At 43.0% G+C, this 17,886-nt stretch overlaps 1 protein-coding gene across 1 annotated transcript in view; it reads right to left on the reverse strand.

Moving 5' to 3' along the window:
- The window catches only part of LOC136872117 (uncharacterized), a 740,234-nt gene that overhangs the window by 156,263 nt on the left and 566,085 nt on the right, over positions 1 to 17,886 (reverse strand). The window contains exon 13 of the mRNA XM_067145963.2: positions 2,648 to 2,812. Coding sequence (XP_067002064.2) covers positions 2,648 to 2,812 — 165 coding nt within the window. The remainder of the gene's footprint in view (positions 1 to 2,647; positions 2,813 to 17,886) is intronic.

Here is a 17,886-nt window from a genome sequence, read left to right on the forward strand (position 1 = left end):
ACCAACCACAGGGAGTAGTATTGGACTCATGGTGTTCCTCACATTATGGTACTATTCACAGGTAACGTAAACACATGGTGTTCCTCACATTATGGTACTATTCACAGGTAACGTAAACCCATGTTGTTCCTCACATTATGGTACTATTCACAGGTAACGTAAACACATGGTGTTCCTCACGTAGTGGTGCTAATAACAGGTAACGTAAACACATGGTGTTCCTCACATTATGGTACTATTCACAGGTAACGTAAACACATGGTGTTCCTCACATTATGGTACTATTCACAGGTAACGTAAACACATGGTGTTCCTCACATTATGGTACTAATCGCAGGTAACGTAAACACATGTCGTTCCTCACATTATGGTACTATTCACAGATAACGTAAACACATGGTGTTCCTCACGTAGTGGTGCTAATAACAGGTAACGTAAACACATGGTGTTCCTCACATTATGGTACTATTCACAGGCAACGCACAATATCGTGGTGTTCCTCACATAGTGGTGCTAATAACAGATAACGTAAACCCACGGTGTTCCTCACATAGTGGTGCTAATAACAGGTAACGTAAACGCATGGTGTTCCTCACATTATGGTACTATTCACAGGTAACGTAAACCCATGGTGTTCCTCACGTAGTGGTACTAATCGCAGGTAACGTAAACCCATGGTGTTCCTCACGTAGTGGTACTAATCGCAGGTAACGTAAACACATGGTGTTCCTCACATTATGGTACTATTCACAGATAACGTAAACCCATGGTGTTCCTCACGTAGTGGTACTAATAACAGGTAACGTAAACCCATGGTGTTCCTCACGTAGTGGTACTAATAACAGGTAACGTAAACACATGGTGTTCCTCACATTATGGTACTATTCACAGATAACGTAAACCCATGGTGTTCCTCACATTATGGTACTATTCACAGGTAACGTAAACACATGGTGTTCCTCACATTATGGTACTATTCACAGGTAACGTAAACACATGGTGTTCCTCACATTATGGTACTATTCACAGGTAACGTAAACACATGGTGTTCCTCACATTATGGTACTATTCACAGGTAACGTAAACACATGGTGTTCCTCACATTATGGTATTATTCACAGGTAACGTAAACACATGGTGTTCCTCACATTATGGTACTATTCACAGGTAACGTAAACACATGGTGTTCCTCACATTATGGTACTATTCACAGGTAACGTAAACACATGGTGTTCCTCACATTATGGTACTATTCACAGATAACGTAAACCCATGGTGTTCCTCACGTAGTGGTACTAATAACAGGTAACGTAAACACATGGTGTTCCTCACATTATGGTACTATTCACAGATAACGTAAACCCATGGTGTTCCTCACGTAGTGGTACTAATCGCAGGTAACGTAAACCCATGGTGTTCCTCACGTAGTGGTACTAATAACAGGTAACGTAAACCCATGTTGTTCCTCACATTATGGTACTATTCACAGGTAACGTAAGCACATGGTGTTCCTCACGTAGTGGTACTATTCACAGGCAACGCACAATATCGTGGTGTTCCTCACATAGTGGTACTAATAACAGGTAACGTAAACCCACGGTGTTCCTCACATAGTGGTACTAATATCAGGTAACGTAAACCCATGGTGTTCCTCACACAGTGGTATTACTCACACTCTGAATACAGGGGGATGAACACAATTTGGCTCAGCGCACGCCACCTTCTCCTGCATGGCCCACTCCCCCACCCGGCGGGATGCACACGATGGTACTAATCACATGTAATCTCATGTTTCCCTTGTGCACCCCTCTTACAACAGCAGAGGGTACCGTGGGTGTATTCCTCGTGTGCGTCCTCCGACCCGCAGGGGGTTATGGCGCAATGCCCATAATACCAACTAAGTGCTTTTGTTGCATTTGTCTTACTTTTGCAGAAACCCTTCATAATGTATGTACACAAGACAAGAGCTTTAGTTGTGTAGTACATGTAGTTTGGGAACTGTTTCTTTTTGGAAAAAACATCCTCTCTGCTATTGTAGCTCAATTGTGAGATGCCATCTATTATTAGGGAATAGCCTGTTGGTGGTTAATAAATCTATCTATCTATCCATCCAGAACATCGGGCACAATGTCATAAGGTTGTGAGTTCGGTTCCCGCTGGAGGTTGGCCATATTTATTCATTACTTAAAATCACTTTGCCAGGTACCATATGTACTAGACACAAGTCTGTTTGTGAAAGCTTAATATTCTATTTCAATGCATTGTGACAAGTATGTAAAGAGATTCAAAACCATGATTCTACGTTTTGACTTTTCTTCTTGTATGATACTAGTAAGTTTCCACAATGTTTAACATACCAGTAAATCAAAGTCAGTGAATCAATGAAAGTTTTCAATGAACTTATTTGGTGAACATTAATTGTTACTGAAGTTAATATTTTAGAGTGATTTTAAAATATTAATTAATTTTTATTACAACCTAAAAATAGATGTCTATGAAAACGATTAGACTGGTATGGAAAGTTTTAGTATTCTGTAAGGATATGCAATACAAAACACAAAACAGATTCTCAGATTCCTTGACAACAAAATAATTGGAAATCACAGACTGTGTATGTTGACGGTGATTATTAAGACTGTCGATGTACCTGAAAGTCCCCACACAGGCAAGATACAGCCTGGCCCTGGTCTGTGATCACAAGCAGATGATCCATCTGAGGTAGAGGCAGCAGTTTGGTAACACAGCGACAGCCATCATCGCCGCACTGGGTGTGACAGTGTGGATCAGGAGACAGCCTCGCCAGTGATGTCACCTGGAAATGTACATTATTTCTAATAATACAAAATTAACAATTTTCCGCCACTGGTGTAATATTTTGTTAAAGGTATAACTTGTGTGAAGTACAGTCACTGCTGTCGAATGTTCTTCCAGTGTGGACGTTCCGATGATGCTTGTTCTTTAAAGGGGCCTCACATCTAGGATATTGGTCCCTAATGGCACGAAATATAATCACAATTCAAAAATTCAAAATCATACACTGGCAAGAATGAAAAAACGTGATGGTGAAGAATGAATGGATGGATATGAATGTGAAACAATCAGTGGATCCGACCAAGAAACTATCATAAACAATAGTATTCCTGACCAAGGGACTGCTTCTAAAGCACAAACCTGAATCGAGGATGCTGTTGCCTAAAGGGGTCCAAAATCCAGGTCATTGGCCCCTCATAATGGTACTTATCGCAAGTAAAGTAGAACCATGGTATTTGTCATGTTGGGGGTACTAATCAAAAGTAGCGTAGACTCACGGTGTTCCACACAAGGTGGTACTACTCACAAGTATTGTACGTCGCACAGGTAACGCAGACCTGTGGTATTTCTCACATATAGGCAAGCCAGAACCATGGCGTCGTTCATATAGTGGTACCAGTCACAGGTACTGTCAAAGTCGACAGTGGGGGACTGACCGCACGGTGCTCCTGCGTGCTATTTTGTACCTAACATAGTTGTACTACGCGCAAGTAAGAGCGACCCATGGTGTTCCCCGCATGGAGGTACTAATTAGAAGTAGTTTCATGGTTCTAATACAATCATCCCTTGGTCGCCCCTTTACGTCCCTCTCACGACAGGAAAGTTGGGTGTATTCTTCCTCTGCGTCCCCCACCCACGGGGGGTTGACTGAGAGAAAAAGAAGAAAAGAAGGGATCCATCAGTTTGAAAAATGAAGTAACGGACGAAGAAGGCAAGGGCCACGAAGGGCGTGAAAATGAAAGACTTCCTCTTAAAACAATAGTCACCACCACCACCACCACCACCACCACCACCACCACCACTCAGGGATTCCCTGCATTTGAGGCTCAGTATAACAATGTGATTACAATAATTGAGGAACTACCTGATGGTGAGATGGTAACTCTGATCTAGAAAGCCAAGAGCGATACCTCGTAATCTGCATGTCTTCGGAACGAATGCAGTGGGTGGCCGGTTAGTAGTCCATGTTGCTCCATGTCTGTGTATTGAGACAAACCCACAAGTAGTCCCTGGACCAGGGAAGCTAACCAAAGTGACCTTTCAGCCAAGCTCAGGGCGTAGTTACTGCAAACACATTGATGTCTTCCACAACAGAAGCAGCACTGAGGATGATTGTGATGATATTGATGATGATGGTGGTTGGTTAAGCCTGCAAATGAAAAATCCACAGCCTGTTTCCAGTTATTCGCCCGGGTCAGGAATGGAATGAATGAAGCCCCATCTAGCTGCAAGGATAGGAGTTGTGCCGGCTACCGGAGCCTGTCGCACTCCTCTGGGGCAATGATTAATGAATGACAGATGAAATGAAATGATATTGGAGAGTGTTGCTGGAATGAAAGATGGCAGGGAAAACCGGAGTATCCGGAGAAAAACCTGTCCCACCTCCGTTTTGCCCAGCACAAATCTCACATGGACTGACCGGGATTTGAACCTCGGAACCCAGCGCTGCTGCACGGAGGTTATGCAAATGAAAAAATGACGCAAAATGTTTGTGGATCCGTACTGGCTGAAGAAAGGCAAAGCTGTTTCATCCCAGGGACTCGTAAACAGAGGAAGTGTATATCCTTAACCTGAGTTTGTAACGCAGTGGTTTTATACGTTATTCTATCTTTTAACTTTGTTTTGCTGTTCTTCATACCTCATAACTAAAGGTCTGATGATTGTTGTTTAAAGGGTCTAACAGCTAGGTCATTGACCCCTAATCGTACGAGGCGGAACGAAATGCAAACTGAAACTTCCAAATGTATCGACCGACGAGAATATAAAACGAATGGTCATGAGGAAATGATCGTGAAATAAAAACTATCTTTTTTGCATTACGTCGCACCGTCTTATGACGACGATGGGAGAGGAAAGGTCTAGGAATGGAAAGGAAGCGATCGAGGCCTTAATTAATGTACAGCTCCAGCATTTGCGTGGTGTGAAAATGGGAATCCACGGAAAACCCACTTCAGGGCTGCCGACAGCGGGGGTCGAACCCTCTGTCTTCCGGATTCGAGCTCACAGCTCCTCCTTTCTATACCCCTTTGTAGTATAGGATTAGCCTCTGTGTCATTGGGCCAGGTTTCCAGGAGTGCCGGTGTTTCGCCCCCTCGCAGCCTTCTCTAAAGAACACGTAGTATGGGTAATTATGCCCCTGTTTATTCTGTATTTTTCATAGATTAACTGTTTCTTCGTGTTAGTTCCCTTCGGGAACAGTGACTAGTATTATTGTTGAGCAATGATAAGCCCAGCATGAGGCAAGCGTGTATGAAAACATTGAAGTGGGGTCACCCGATGGGTTGCCTAGTGTGTCAGTGTGTCATGAGAAACTGATAGCCTCTTCGAGGCTAGACACGTGTAATTTGGAAACCAGATTCCTGTCTAGTGTACCTGCTCGGAGCAAATCTTGCTCTTGCAAAAAGTTGTACCTGACCGGAGCAACCTCTATGTAATTTAACGAGTAGTGAAGTGTTTGTACCCGATTTCAGGACTTTTAAGTCCCAGATATTGTTAGAGCTGACGAGCTCACTATTAACCTTTTCAATTGTTTATCAGATTTCCTATTTCTCAGTTTTAAGAAAGGAAAGAAATAAAATTTCCAAATTTGTCATGTTAAATGCTGCTACGCGCTTCCTGTTCCTTTGTGATCCACGGAAACTCCGTAACAATAAAATATGTAATTTTTTACAATTTCCTTTATGCTGCTCCGACACAGGTCTTATGGCGACGATAGATATGAAAGGGGTAGGAGTGGAAAGGAAGCGGCCGTGGCTTTAATTAAGTATAGCCCCATCATTTGCTTGGTGTGAAATTTGGAAACCACGGAAATTCATTTTCACAGGAAGAGGTAGAAGAAGAAGAAGTCAGATATATTAAGAATAAGCTACATACTAGTGACATAAATGTTTTCAAGACTTTTAAATTGTCCTTTGTTTGTTTTAACTGTCTGAGTCAGTTTCCTATATTTATTTTTGCTGAAGATATCTCACAAAGAGATGAAACCTGTTTTAAATTAGCATATGTATTCAACCCTCTACCCTTCCAGCCTATGATATTGGGCGCCGGCGATGATCCCAGGGTCATACACGAGTAACCCCCAGTGATATCTTCGAATGAACTAACTAGTCTTAAATTACCAATCAGGAAGGATAAGAGAGAGAAAAGAAAAATAATAATAAGATATAAATGAGAAAATTTTTGCAAACAAGTTTATTGAAAAAGAAAAACTTTGACAAAGTAAAATACGGAAAATAAATTGACATGAAACCACTTCACTATCTGTAGGTATATCTGTAAGTAAAGTTGATACTTCTGACACGAATAAAGAAAGACTATAAAAATTATCACGCACGTACTAGATCAACTGAAATCCTTAATAATTGATTAGTATTACAAAATCAATTTGATTAATTTAATATTTGTTTCAATTAAGCACCAATGCTTTATCTATTAAATAAAATAAGTCGGCCTAATTCCGAGTTAATCCAGTTTCACTCAAAACTTATTAACATAAAAACAATCTTCTTTGTAAACTCCAAATCCAAGTAAATGCGTATTGAGTGGTTGAAATATTACTATAATTCGAAAAATTCATATTAACGACTTCGTTACAACAAGATACCGCCGACATTAACTAAATTAATTAATTAATTTAATTACCACATATTGGCACCATACTGTATAGTATTTTGGGCTTATGCCGTGTCAAGAAAATAAGGTGAAATTCTGTACGTTTCACAGAGAACTGTGCTCTGTGTGCTCTCGACTGTCCACGAGAAAGGCTTCTTGAAATGTAGACGTTATAAGAGAAGTGGAAATGGTATGTTTATTCGTCACCAGATAGCTCCACGGACATGGCACAGCGCTAGCGTTTGAAGCGGAAGCTGACTGAACCGCCGTTGCTATGACAGGCAGCGGAACGCGAACTGCTACAGCCTCCAGTGGGTTTCTTAGTGGAATATCTTCACCGTAGGTATCAGCACGGACAAAAATACCAACGCCACCGGAAGCCCGGTTAGCATAATGTCGTTCTGTCCGGTATAGTCGAAAATTGATCAAGACCGTATGGTGACCTGGTCTGAAATTTATTTCCTTAATCCAGACTATACTCGCCGAATACTCGCTAATGAGCTGGTGTAGCTCAGCAAGATGCATTTTATAACCGTTACATTCCATTGTAACAGTGCCATAGTGTGGGTGTGGAATTCTGAGATTTAAGTTAAAAGCAGCGAAATGCTACCTAACCTATACAAAGATGGAGATAAATGCTCCATGTGCATCACCTCGTCACTGCCTTGAATTTCTTCGACGTAGTCCGGGGCGGGGTTTCTTCCTACGAGGGGAGCGCGCAGATTTTCCAGGATGAAAATCCGCTGGCGCAGACTCAGACCCTCCGCGTGGAGGGCGTGAGGCCCCATTAGTAGATGTGAAAGAACGCCTTGTAAGAGCGCTCTTCGTTCCTGCTGTCGATTCTTGTTTAGACGGCGGTAGGAGCTGATTTCCCAGCCCTCGTCGGATGCCGCCCCCGCCTGCTTAGACGCGGCTTTCGCCGACCTCGTGAGGGAAGGAGAAGTTGTCTTCTTCCCCTGCTGTGCCGGCGTATGTTTGTTAGCTTGTTTGTCGTCGAAGGCTGGGATGAACCGGCCTTCAAGCTCTTTCTGTTTGCGGCGTTGCTCACAGGAGAAACTGCCGCCTCGGGCGTTCCGATATTCTGGGATGATGTTCCAGTCGTAAATGACGAACCTGGGAGAGACAGTGCTAACATGCTGAAGTCTAGTGTCTTGGCCGGCGCATTCAGAGAATTAAACTTACGCCGCGCTTTCTGGTAGGAAAGACCATTCAGGGTCTTATTCTCGTGAATCTTCTTCTCGTTCAGGTATACCGAACAGTTCAGATCATGAGGAGAATGAAGACCAGGGCAGTAAGCGCAGCTATATGGAGTTGTGCATTCTTCCCCACCATGAGCTTCTCTTCCACACGTACCACACATAGATGGATTCGAACAGCGAGATGCCATGTGTCCGAATCCCTGGCATTGATAGCATCGCATAGGAGGCGTGATGTACGGCCTCACATCGCAACGATAGGTTATTACCTTGACTTTCTCTGGTGACACTGACAATTTGAAAGAGACTATGAACGCACCATTTGCAACGTCTTCACCGTTGACTTTGCACGTGATGCGCCGGACGTGTGTCACGCTACGGTGCTTCATGTCTTCTATCAATCCATCGTCGGTGTTCAGAACGAGATCACGGTGGAAAATAACTCAACGAACCAGATTCAAGACTTTGTGCTTTTCCACTTTGATGGGGATTTCGCCAAACTGGTCGCACTTAAGCAACCGATCTGCTTGTAGCGCAGTGTTCGTCTTCAGGAGCAAGCCACCTTGACCATTTTCTTAAGATCCTCAAGTTTACCGTATACACCTTCGCTGTGTCGACTGAAGAATTGATTTGACCTGCTTGAAACCTTGCCCATCGGTTCTGGTAGCAACCAGGAACCTAGCGAAGCTGGAACCCAGACTAATACGCTGCGCTTGTTCCCGAGGGGTTAGCCGCCCTTAGGGAATCGAATGGTTAAGACTTGGGAGCGAACTACCCGAGGAGGTAGATGGAAGTGGTTTCGACGTCATGCCGCAAATCACCCTCCCCGAACACCACTCACTCCAATCGGGGGTCTCTGTAGCCGAATGAAGCAGCCAAGGTAATAGCCAGCTGGTCATATTCGGTACTGCCCGCGGTCTGATGTTGGACGATGCCTAATACGGGATGACTGAGGCAGTGAACACTAGGACTTCTTTCCTCCAATCACCAGCAATAGCATGTGCCCCATAGCGTGTACAGAGCACTAAATATGGAGAAAAACATTTAATAATAATATGTCCTCCTGGCATTCGGCTGTGCGGAGGCCTGTGTTGTCAGGCGAATACTACTTCAAGGGTACATGACGCTTCCACCCGCCGATCCCTGGGTGGTCACTGCGCGGGCTTTCGAGCGTAATCGCACACGTAGGAGGTGCAGCACGCACATCGATAATTTTGAATCGGTCCACAACTAACCCTCAAAAAGCAATAAAAATGAAGAGGGGATCAGGGCCACATGACCCTTTTAGTCGTTTTATACGACAGGCAGGGATTACCTGTGAATGTATTCAGCATTTCCCATTCACAGATGGTCCAACACATTGTACCAAATCGCAACCCTTGTCCGCGCCTTGGTCACCCCTTTTAGTCACCTCTTACGACGGGCAGGGGATACCACGGGTGTATTCTTCATGTGCGTCCCCCACCCGTAGGGAGTGGAGAGGGGTGGGGAAGTATGGGAAGGCCTTGTGGAGCGTTGTGGATCTCTGTTATTGGATGATGAAATCGAGTATATTGTACCGTGGAGAGGGGAGGGGAAGTAGGGCGGAGCGAGTGGAACGCTGTGGAACATTCTATCAACACTGGAGAGGGGAGGGAGAAGTAGGGCGGAGCGAGCGGAGCGCTGTGGAACCTTCTATCAACAGTGGAAAGGGGAGGGAGAAGTAGGGCGGAGCGAGCGGAGCGCTGTGGAACCTTCTATCAACACTGGAGAGGGGAGGGGGAAGTAGAGCGGACCGAGTGGAGCGCTGTGGAACATTCTATCAACACTGGAAAGGGGAGGGGGAAGGAGGGTGGAGCGAGCGGAGCGCTGTGGAACCTTCTATCAACACTGGAGTGGGGAGGGGGAAGTAGGGTGGAGTGAGCGGAGCGCTGTGGAGCCTTCTATCAACACTGGAGTGGGGAGGGGGAAGAAGGGCGGAGCGAGCGGAGCGCTGTGGAACCTTCTATCAACACTGGAGAGGGGAGGGGGAAGTGGGGCGGAGCGAGCGGAGCGCTGTGGAAACTTCTATCAACACTGGAGAGGGGAGGGGAAAGTAGGGCGGAGCGAGCGGAGCGTTGTGGAACCTTCTATCAACACTGGAGAGGGGAGGAGGAAGTAGGGCGGAGCGAGCGGAGCGCTGTGGAACCTTCTATCAACACTGGAGAGGGGAGGGGGAAGTGGGGTGGAGCGAGCGGAGCGCTGTGGAACCTTCTATCAACACTGGAGGGGGAGAGAAAGTTATTGACCTACTTCACGTTTAAATGTACTTTTATGTAATATGGATGAATGTAAATTAATTCGCAGTAAAAACTTGCAAGTCATCTAGGAAATTCTAGTGATGCAGGGCATTTTCTGACTCAAAGGAAACAGTCACGAAATGCTTCGTGGTTTGGGTTTAAATTATCTGGTAAACACACCACCAATCCCGTACCGGGAATAAAATCAGTGATGTTATTTATTTGAAGGCATACTGTTCGTCTATCTGGTGGATATATTTACATTGTTGTTGCTGTACTTTGACCTTGGATAGAAAATATCTATATCCTCACCTGTGATGAAACTCCCTCTCGCCATTTAGGCGCTAGCTATTATCATCGGATTCCTGTTGAATTTTAAGTACTACTTTCAGAAATTCAGTGAGCATAGAAAGTCACACAACACTACAACACTGTGAAAAATCAAGCAGTAAACTTGTTGAAATATGTAATTATATTACTTTTTGCTTAATGAATAACAGGAATTTCACTTTTTTCAAGGAAATCGTGTCATGTACATCCATGGAACTTCGCTATAAGTAAAAGAACGAACAAAAATACCCACGCCACCGGACGGCTGGTGAGCATAATATCGTTCTGCCAAATACAGTCTGAATTTTCTGAAGACCTTGTGATGACTTGGTCTGAGGTATATCTCCTGAATACAGGCCATAGTCACCGCGAACTCACTAATGAGCATGCGTAGCTCAGCAAAATGCCTGTCATAACCGTTACAATTCCACTGTATCAATGCCATTATGTAAACTAAAAGAGAGAGTGTTACCCGTTATAAGCGACAAGATGCTGTTAAACCTAAACACTATCAATATCTACACCTACATACTAGATGTAGACGAAAGCAAGACTTCCATACCGTCATCGACAGATGGTGGGGCTGACGCCTAGAACATCGACGCTTTCTGGGGGCGGGACGTCCCCCAACGAGGAAAGCGCGCATGTTTTCGAGCAGACGTACCTGCTGGCGTAGACTCATACCCTACAGATTGCGGGCATGGCTTTCTCTTCACAGGAGAAGTACTGGAGCGCCCGGTAAGGGCGTTCCTCTTCTCTGCCTTCTTTTCGCGTTTAGACGGCCTGAGAGATAATTTCCCAGCCCAGGTCGACGAAGCCGCCTCTGCCGGCCTGGGAACGGCTTTCGCCTACCTCTGACGGGGGGAAGCTCGGTCTTCCCCACCCGCTGCGCCGGCTTAGGAATCCCAGCCGGCGGACTTCTGTTTGGTCGAAGGTGGTGTGGTACGCCCTCCTTCGAGCTCTTACTCTTTGCGGCTTTGCTCGCAGGAGCAACAGCCGCCTTGGGCTAAGGGATCACAACAGGTTTAGGCGATATTAAGAATGAACCTGGAAGAGTCTGTGCTATCTTCCTGTAGTCTTGGCGGGTGCATTCAAATCATTTAACTTTCGGCGCACTTCCAGGTAGGAAAGACCATCCAGGGTCTTGATCTCGTAGATCTTCTTATCACGGAGATATACCTCCCAGGGCGAGTGAAGACCAGGGCAGTTAGTCAGTTAGTGCACTTGTAAGGAGTTGAGCACTCCTCAGCGTCGTGAGTTCCTCAGCCACATGTACTGAACCCATAATTCTACGATGATAAATATTGCAGATAGATATTTCAGCTACAAATAACTTTCGGTGCAGCCATGTTTTTATTGCGGAATTATCTCACTCTTATGGAGTGGGACCGAACTCACCACAGCGAGCGATCCACCCGTTCGTGAAATGCTGGGACACCTCGGCTGATTTCGAGTACTGACCAATTAACAATCTATAGAAAACCTTCACTACGAGAGATTTCGTCAACATAGTTAATCCGGGAATAAAGAATTGAAATTAGTAATACATATTAAATGAAGATAGAATCCGCAGGGTGAAAATGAATGTAATTGATGCTGCTTGTTGTTTTAAGGGGCCTAACATAGAAGGTCATCGGCCCATGAATGTAATTAAGCCTGGAGAGAAGTTGGCATCTGTATCGGCTGATTAACACTTGCGAAGGTCAAACCCTTACAAAGCCCGCGAAGTCGCATGCATGAAATAAATTTATTACGCCCGTTGCTTGTGAATTGTAATTTTGGTTGAATTTTCGGAGTGAATTTCAGGAAGATTGGTCGAGCGATTATGAAATTATAGGATTGCACCACAGGACTTCACGACTTGGGTAGTGTCATCTCAGACGTTATAAATAGACCCCCCATCAACATTCACACACTCTCTCTGAAAGTTCGGAAGGAGGGACTCGCGCTGCTTGTCTCCGAGAAAAAGTTCGGTAATTGTTTCCTCAGAATAATTTGTGATATGTACTCATGTAGGTGGTTCGACTTAGAATACTTAGTGGAATTGATATAAAATTCCTGAATTTCCGCAAATTAAAACCATGAAGGCATTGATTTTTTCAAAAATACGTGTCTGGCTTTCATTTCTTTCACTATTGTGTGTTGTAAATCAATAAAGGGAGTTTCGAGCCTAGCCCTAGACAGGTTCGGGGCTCAAATCTCTTGAACACCTGGCATAACCGGGGTGTGAGAATATAGCCCTCGCTAACAGTCCGTTGATATCCGGCAGACAGGAAATACGTTCGCGTGATAACGAGCAAGAATAGTGCGTCATTTGCGTTTCTTTAATTAATAGCGAGTGTAAGATCTGTGTAAATAATTTATAAGAAGATAATGTATTCTCCAGTCATGTGTGGCTGAATCTGAGACAAGCTGGCTAGTATGTAACCAGGACTCCGAGATGACTCCATTAACAGGTCTGTCTACTTTGTATTAATGTTGTAGATAGATCGTAATTTGTTTGTCCCACTAAAAGTTTCCAATGCGTGTGTCGAATAGGCATTTCATAGTATTCAGGCGAAGTGTTTATTGTTCTTGTCGGGGTGCGAAACTCTTCAGTGCGGTAAAAATCACGTTAAGAAACTGTAAAAATGCGAAGTTTAAATATCATGCTAAAATCGAAGAAATATTGTTCTAGCTGATGAATGTTAGGAATATGATAACCATAATATAGTCGTGGTGAACATGATAAATTCAAATATCATATGAGTTCAGATAATAATAATAATAATAATAATAATAATAATAATAATAATAATAATAATAATAATAATAATAGGCGCGCGGCTGTGTGCTTGCATCCGGGAGATAGTAGGTTCGAATCCCACTATCGGCAGCCCTGAAGATGGTTTTCCGTGGTTTCCCATTTTCACACCAGGCAAATGCTGGGGCTGTACCTTAATTAAGGCCACGGCCGCTTCCTTCCAACTCCTAGGCCTTTCCCATCCCATCGTCGCCATAAGACCTATCTGTGTCGGTGCGACGTAAAGCCCCTAGCAAAAAAATAATAATAATAATAATAATAATAATAATAATAATAATAATAATAATAATAATAATAATAATAATATGGCTATAAACCACCATCTCTATGCTTTGAGCGAACGGACGGCACACTGGCGACGTCAAATGAAGAAAATTGCAGCATTCTGGCAGATTACTTCAAGAATTTACTTAATTGCTCTAAACCGCAAAGCGCCATTGAGACCAAGGAACCCTTACTCAGGTAACCAGATTCCAGACCACCCGACAGAGATGAAATCAAGCGCCACATTGCCCGTCTCAAAAATAACAAAGCGCCGGGGGAAGACTCAGTAGTAGCAGAACTATGGAAATATGCCCCAGAAGAATCACTTGATATCTTGCAAAAGCAAATAGAAGAAATTTGGAACAAGGAGACCCTACCCGAAGATTGGAAAATAGCTTTGATCCATCCATTACACAAAAAGGGCAGCATGAAGAACATCAACAACTACAGAGGAATATCTTTGCTACCCGTGACTTACAAAATTCTATCACTTGCCATCCTGGAGCGTTTGGAAGCACAAGTCGAACGTCAAATAGGTGAATACCAAGGAGGGTTCAGAAAAGGTCGCTCAACAGCTGAACAGATCCAAAATCTGGAAACGATCATCAGATATTGTACACTAAGATCCAAGCAGTATGTGTCTGTCTTTGTGGACTTTAAGAAAGCGTACGACTCCATTGACCGGGAAGTCCTGCTAAACATCTTAAATGAATTTGGAGTTGATTTGAAACTGCTGGCATTAATTAGAGCCACCCTGACCGATACAAAATCCAAGGTGAAGTTTCACGGATGTCTCTCGCATTCCTTTGACATCAAAACAGGAGTCCGACAAGGTGATGGGCTATCCCCGATACTCTTCAACTGTGTTCTTGAAAAGATCATCAGAACCTGGCGGGTGAGATTACAGGAAACCAACTATAGTCCATTGAGAATAGGAACCAAATCCAAGACGATCGCACAGTCTGCTTAGCATTTGCCGATGATATTGCTGTTCTCTCAACCGACATAGAAACCGCTAGAGCTCAAGTTGAAATTTTAAAGGAAATTGCCGAACAAACTGGTTTTCAGATATCGTTTGAGAAAACAGAAGTAATGACTAACATCAAAGAGGCTCCACCAAAACTCCATACAAAATACGGGGACATCACCCGAGTAGACAAATTCAAATACCTGGGTGAGATCATCATGAAAAATGGACTGGACAAAGAAGCACTTCAGGAGCGAGTACGCAAACTGGAAATAGCCTACCAAACATCCCGCACAATCTACAACAAAAAATGCCTTTCCCAAAACACCAAGATACGTCACTATGAAACAGTTCTGAAGCCAGTAGTTCTATATGCAGCCGAAACCCTGTCTCTAAATGCCAACAAAGGACTCCTTGAAGAACTGGAGAAAAGAGAACGCAAAATTGTGAGAGGAATTTTGGGATCAAAGTATAGAAATGGAATCCATCAAAAGAGATCCAACAAGGAAGTCTACAGCAAAATAGAGAAAATTACCGACACAATCAGAAAAAGACGGGCACGATTTTACGGTCATCTGAAAAGAATGGACAGAAGAAAGTTAACTACAGAAATCTTTCACTTTTTTGATTCAAACTCCAAAACCACAATTCCCTGGTTTAGAAATACCAAAGAAGACCTGCAAATGCTACATATCTCAGCTGAAGACGCCTTTAACAGAGATCTCTTCCGTAAGAAAATTTTGACGAACGGGATAAACCGAGACGAGCAGCCGAAGAGAAGACACGGTGCCCCTTGGACAGAGGAGCGTAAGCAGGTCCACTCACAAAGAATGAGGGAAATTTGGACTCTAAAGAAGGCCAAGTTCAGTGTCAAATGCAACAAGACTTAACGTTGTCCTTGATGGCCCCAGCGAATTATATATAATAATAATAATAATAATAATAATAATAATAATAATAATAATAATAATAATAATAATAATTACATCAGGATAAAATTTTCTGTGTTAAAACATGTATTTAACAGTAATGTCGAGTGAGATTTGCGCTTTTACCGGAATCCAGTGGAATCTGATAAAGTTATATTTATTTTTGTGGAGCATACATTTTGTAACACCGTGTATTCTGTGATACAGAAAATCACGGTATGTTATCTTTGTTCTTGAGGTCGGAAAGGTGTAATGAAGTAAGTTAAAAGATACTTATAACGTTGTTCGTCATGGGAATATTCGTACTTGAAAAGTGTTGGACAGGAAGAAATGGATTGTGTTGGAAATGAAATGTTATGAGAATAGTTATGAAGAGGTTGAAGGCATAGGAAGAATGTATTTTGCGGCCGTGATGATAGGCTATATTTGTCGATGGAGAAGAAATTTTGAGACATGCTCTATGTTAAAAATGTGATATTTCTGAGACAGGCTATCTTCGTCAATGGAGAAGAATTTTTGAGTAGGCGGTATGTTAAAAATGTGACATTTGTGAGACAGGCTGTATACGCTGTCCTGTTAGCAATCCGGAACAGCTGACTGATTTAATAGTGGTCAGATTCTAAGTGAGCGCGTTGCAACGCCTATTATGATTTCAAGTCGAGAATCTCCCATGATAAACAATTTCTGTAGAAGATTTTAGCTCTTGGCAGTTAAGTCCAAATGATGATTCTATGTGAAACCAGCGTAGTGCATTTTATGATAAGTGACCTCACGAACAAAGTGCATTCTGAAACACGGTCGAGGTGTTGTTTAATTATTGTGACAAATTTCCATGCCGTATATTTTTTATTACGAGACGAAATTATCATTTAATTGGAAACATTGTGGGATGGAATATTGGACGTTATTAGAGTGATAGTCTGGTTTGCGTAAGAACGACGAAAATTTGCTTCACTGGATAGTTCATGGATAGAAATGTTTGGAACGTTGAGAACGGTAGGCCGTTCGGAAATCTCATGCTTGAATTACACTGTGGGTCGTGATGGTGGTGAAATATTTATGTAAAGTTAGACGAGTGTTGAACTTATACTTTATTTTCCGAACTTCACTGCGTGTGTTGAGATTGTGTTTGAGACATAGATTAAAGTGGCCGCGCGTTCTTAATTTCAATTTCACGTTTTTTTGGATGGAATGGACATAGTTATATTTCCAGTCTTGAATTCATTCTGTGGCAAGCTTCATTTCAATGTGTTAGATTTTCAACAAGGTTTAAAGTTAAATATCAGCGATTGTGTTAGAAGTTTCGATTTCGCCTGACATTGCAGATGATGCGTAGACATCCCAGTTTCCGCTCAACGATAGATTTAGGATGCTGCGTGTGTTATAGAATTTATTGTTAGTGTGTGTAGACACTATGTAGGCTCGACAACAGGATTTTTTTTGCTAGTTGCTTTACGTCGCACCGACACAGATAGGTTTTATGGCGACGATGGGACAGGAAAGGGCTAGGAGTGGGAAGGAAGCGGCCATGGCCTTAATTAAGGTTCAGCCCCAGCATTTGCCTGGTGTGAAAATGGGAAACCACGGAAAACCATTTTCAGGGCTGCCGACAGTGGGGTTCGAACCTACTATCTACTGAATACTGTATACTGGCCGCACTTAAGCGACTGCGGCTATCGAGCTCGGTGACAACAGGATTAGGGTGTTGTCTGTATATAGTCAAGTCCTAGGTTAGATGTTTTGCGAATTGACTTGAACGATGTTAGTGTCTGCAGTAGTGAATGTAAATGCGAAGAGTGCTAGCAAAGTATTATTGAGGCCATGTTTCGGCATAATCCTTACTAGCCAGTAGGTGTTTACATAATAGCATGGAGCCACTAGTGGCATGAATGTGAGGGTTGTCCAGCGTGGATACGGAGATTGATTACTGCTGTTTGCCACACACGTTGAGGTTCAATGAACTTTAGTTTTTTATTTTTATTTCTCGACTTAATTATTTTATCATTCAGATGTCCGGTATACCTTGACAGTGCCGTGTGTTGACACTTAGCTGATTTATGTAGGACTTGCGCTACGAATGCGGTTTCGATTCGTCAGCTGTTAATGCATTTTATTTTCAATTTTCCGTTATTTCACTTTGGGCTATATTAGGTGAGACATTTGGTCTTCCAATTACTTGTACTTTGGTTTAGTGGGACAGACATAGGTAGACAGATTTTTAATGGTAGTCGTAATTTGAGAATGGAAAAGTTTCCTTTGATTTATTTTGTCGTGTGGACTTGTAATTTACTAAACTTAACATAACCGTTTATAACCTGACTGTTGGTTTTATAGGAATATTTTCAAGTGACTTATCACTTTTCTTTAACTTCAGTGTTTAGCATTTCTTCTAAATGCGCAATGAATAAGTGTTCCCTGCATTTCGCAGTTTTGTTCCTTCACAACGACTTAACGTAAGATCTTTTCGATTCGAGTTGTTGTTGGTTCCTTCTGAACA

This window comes from Anabrus simplex, chromosome 4, assembly GCF_040414725.1.
Source record: "Anabrus simplex isolate iqAnaSimp1 chromosome 4, ASM4041472v1, whole genome shotgun sequence".
NCBI classification, from domain to species: domain Eukaryota; kingdom Metazoa; phylum Arthropoda; class Insecta; order Orthoptera; family Tettigoniidae; genus Anabrus; species Anabrus simplex.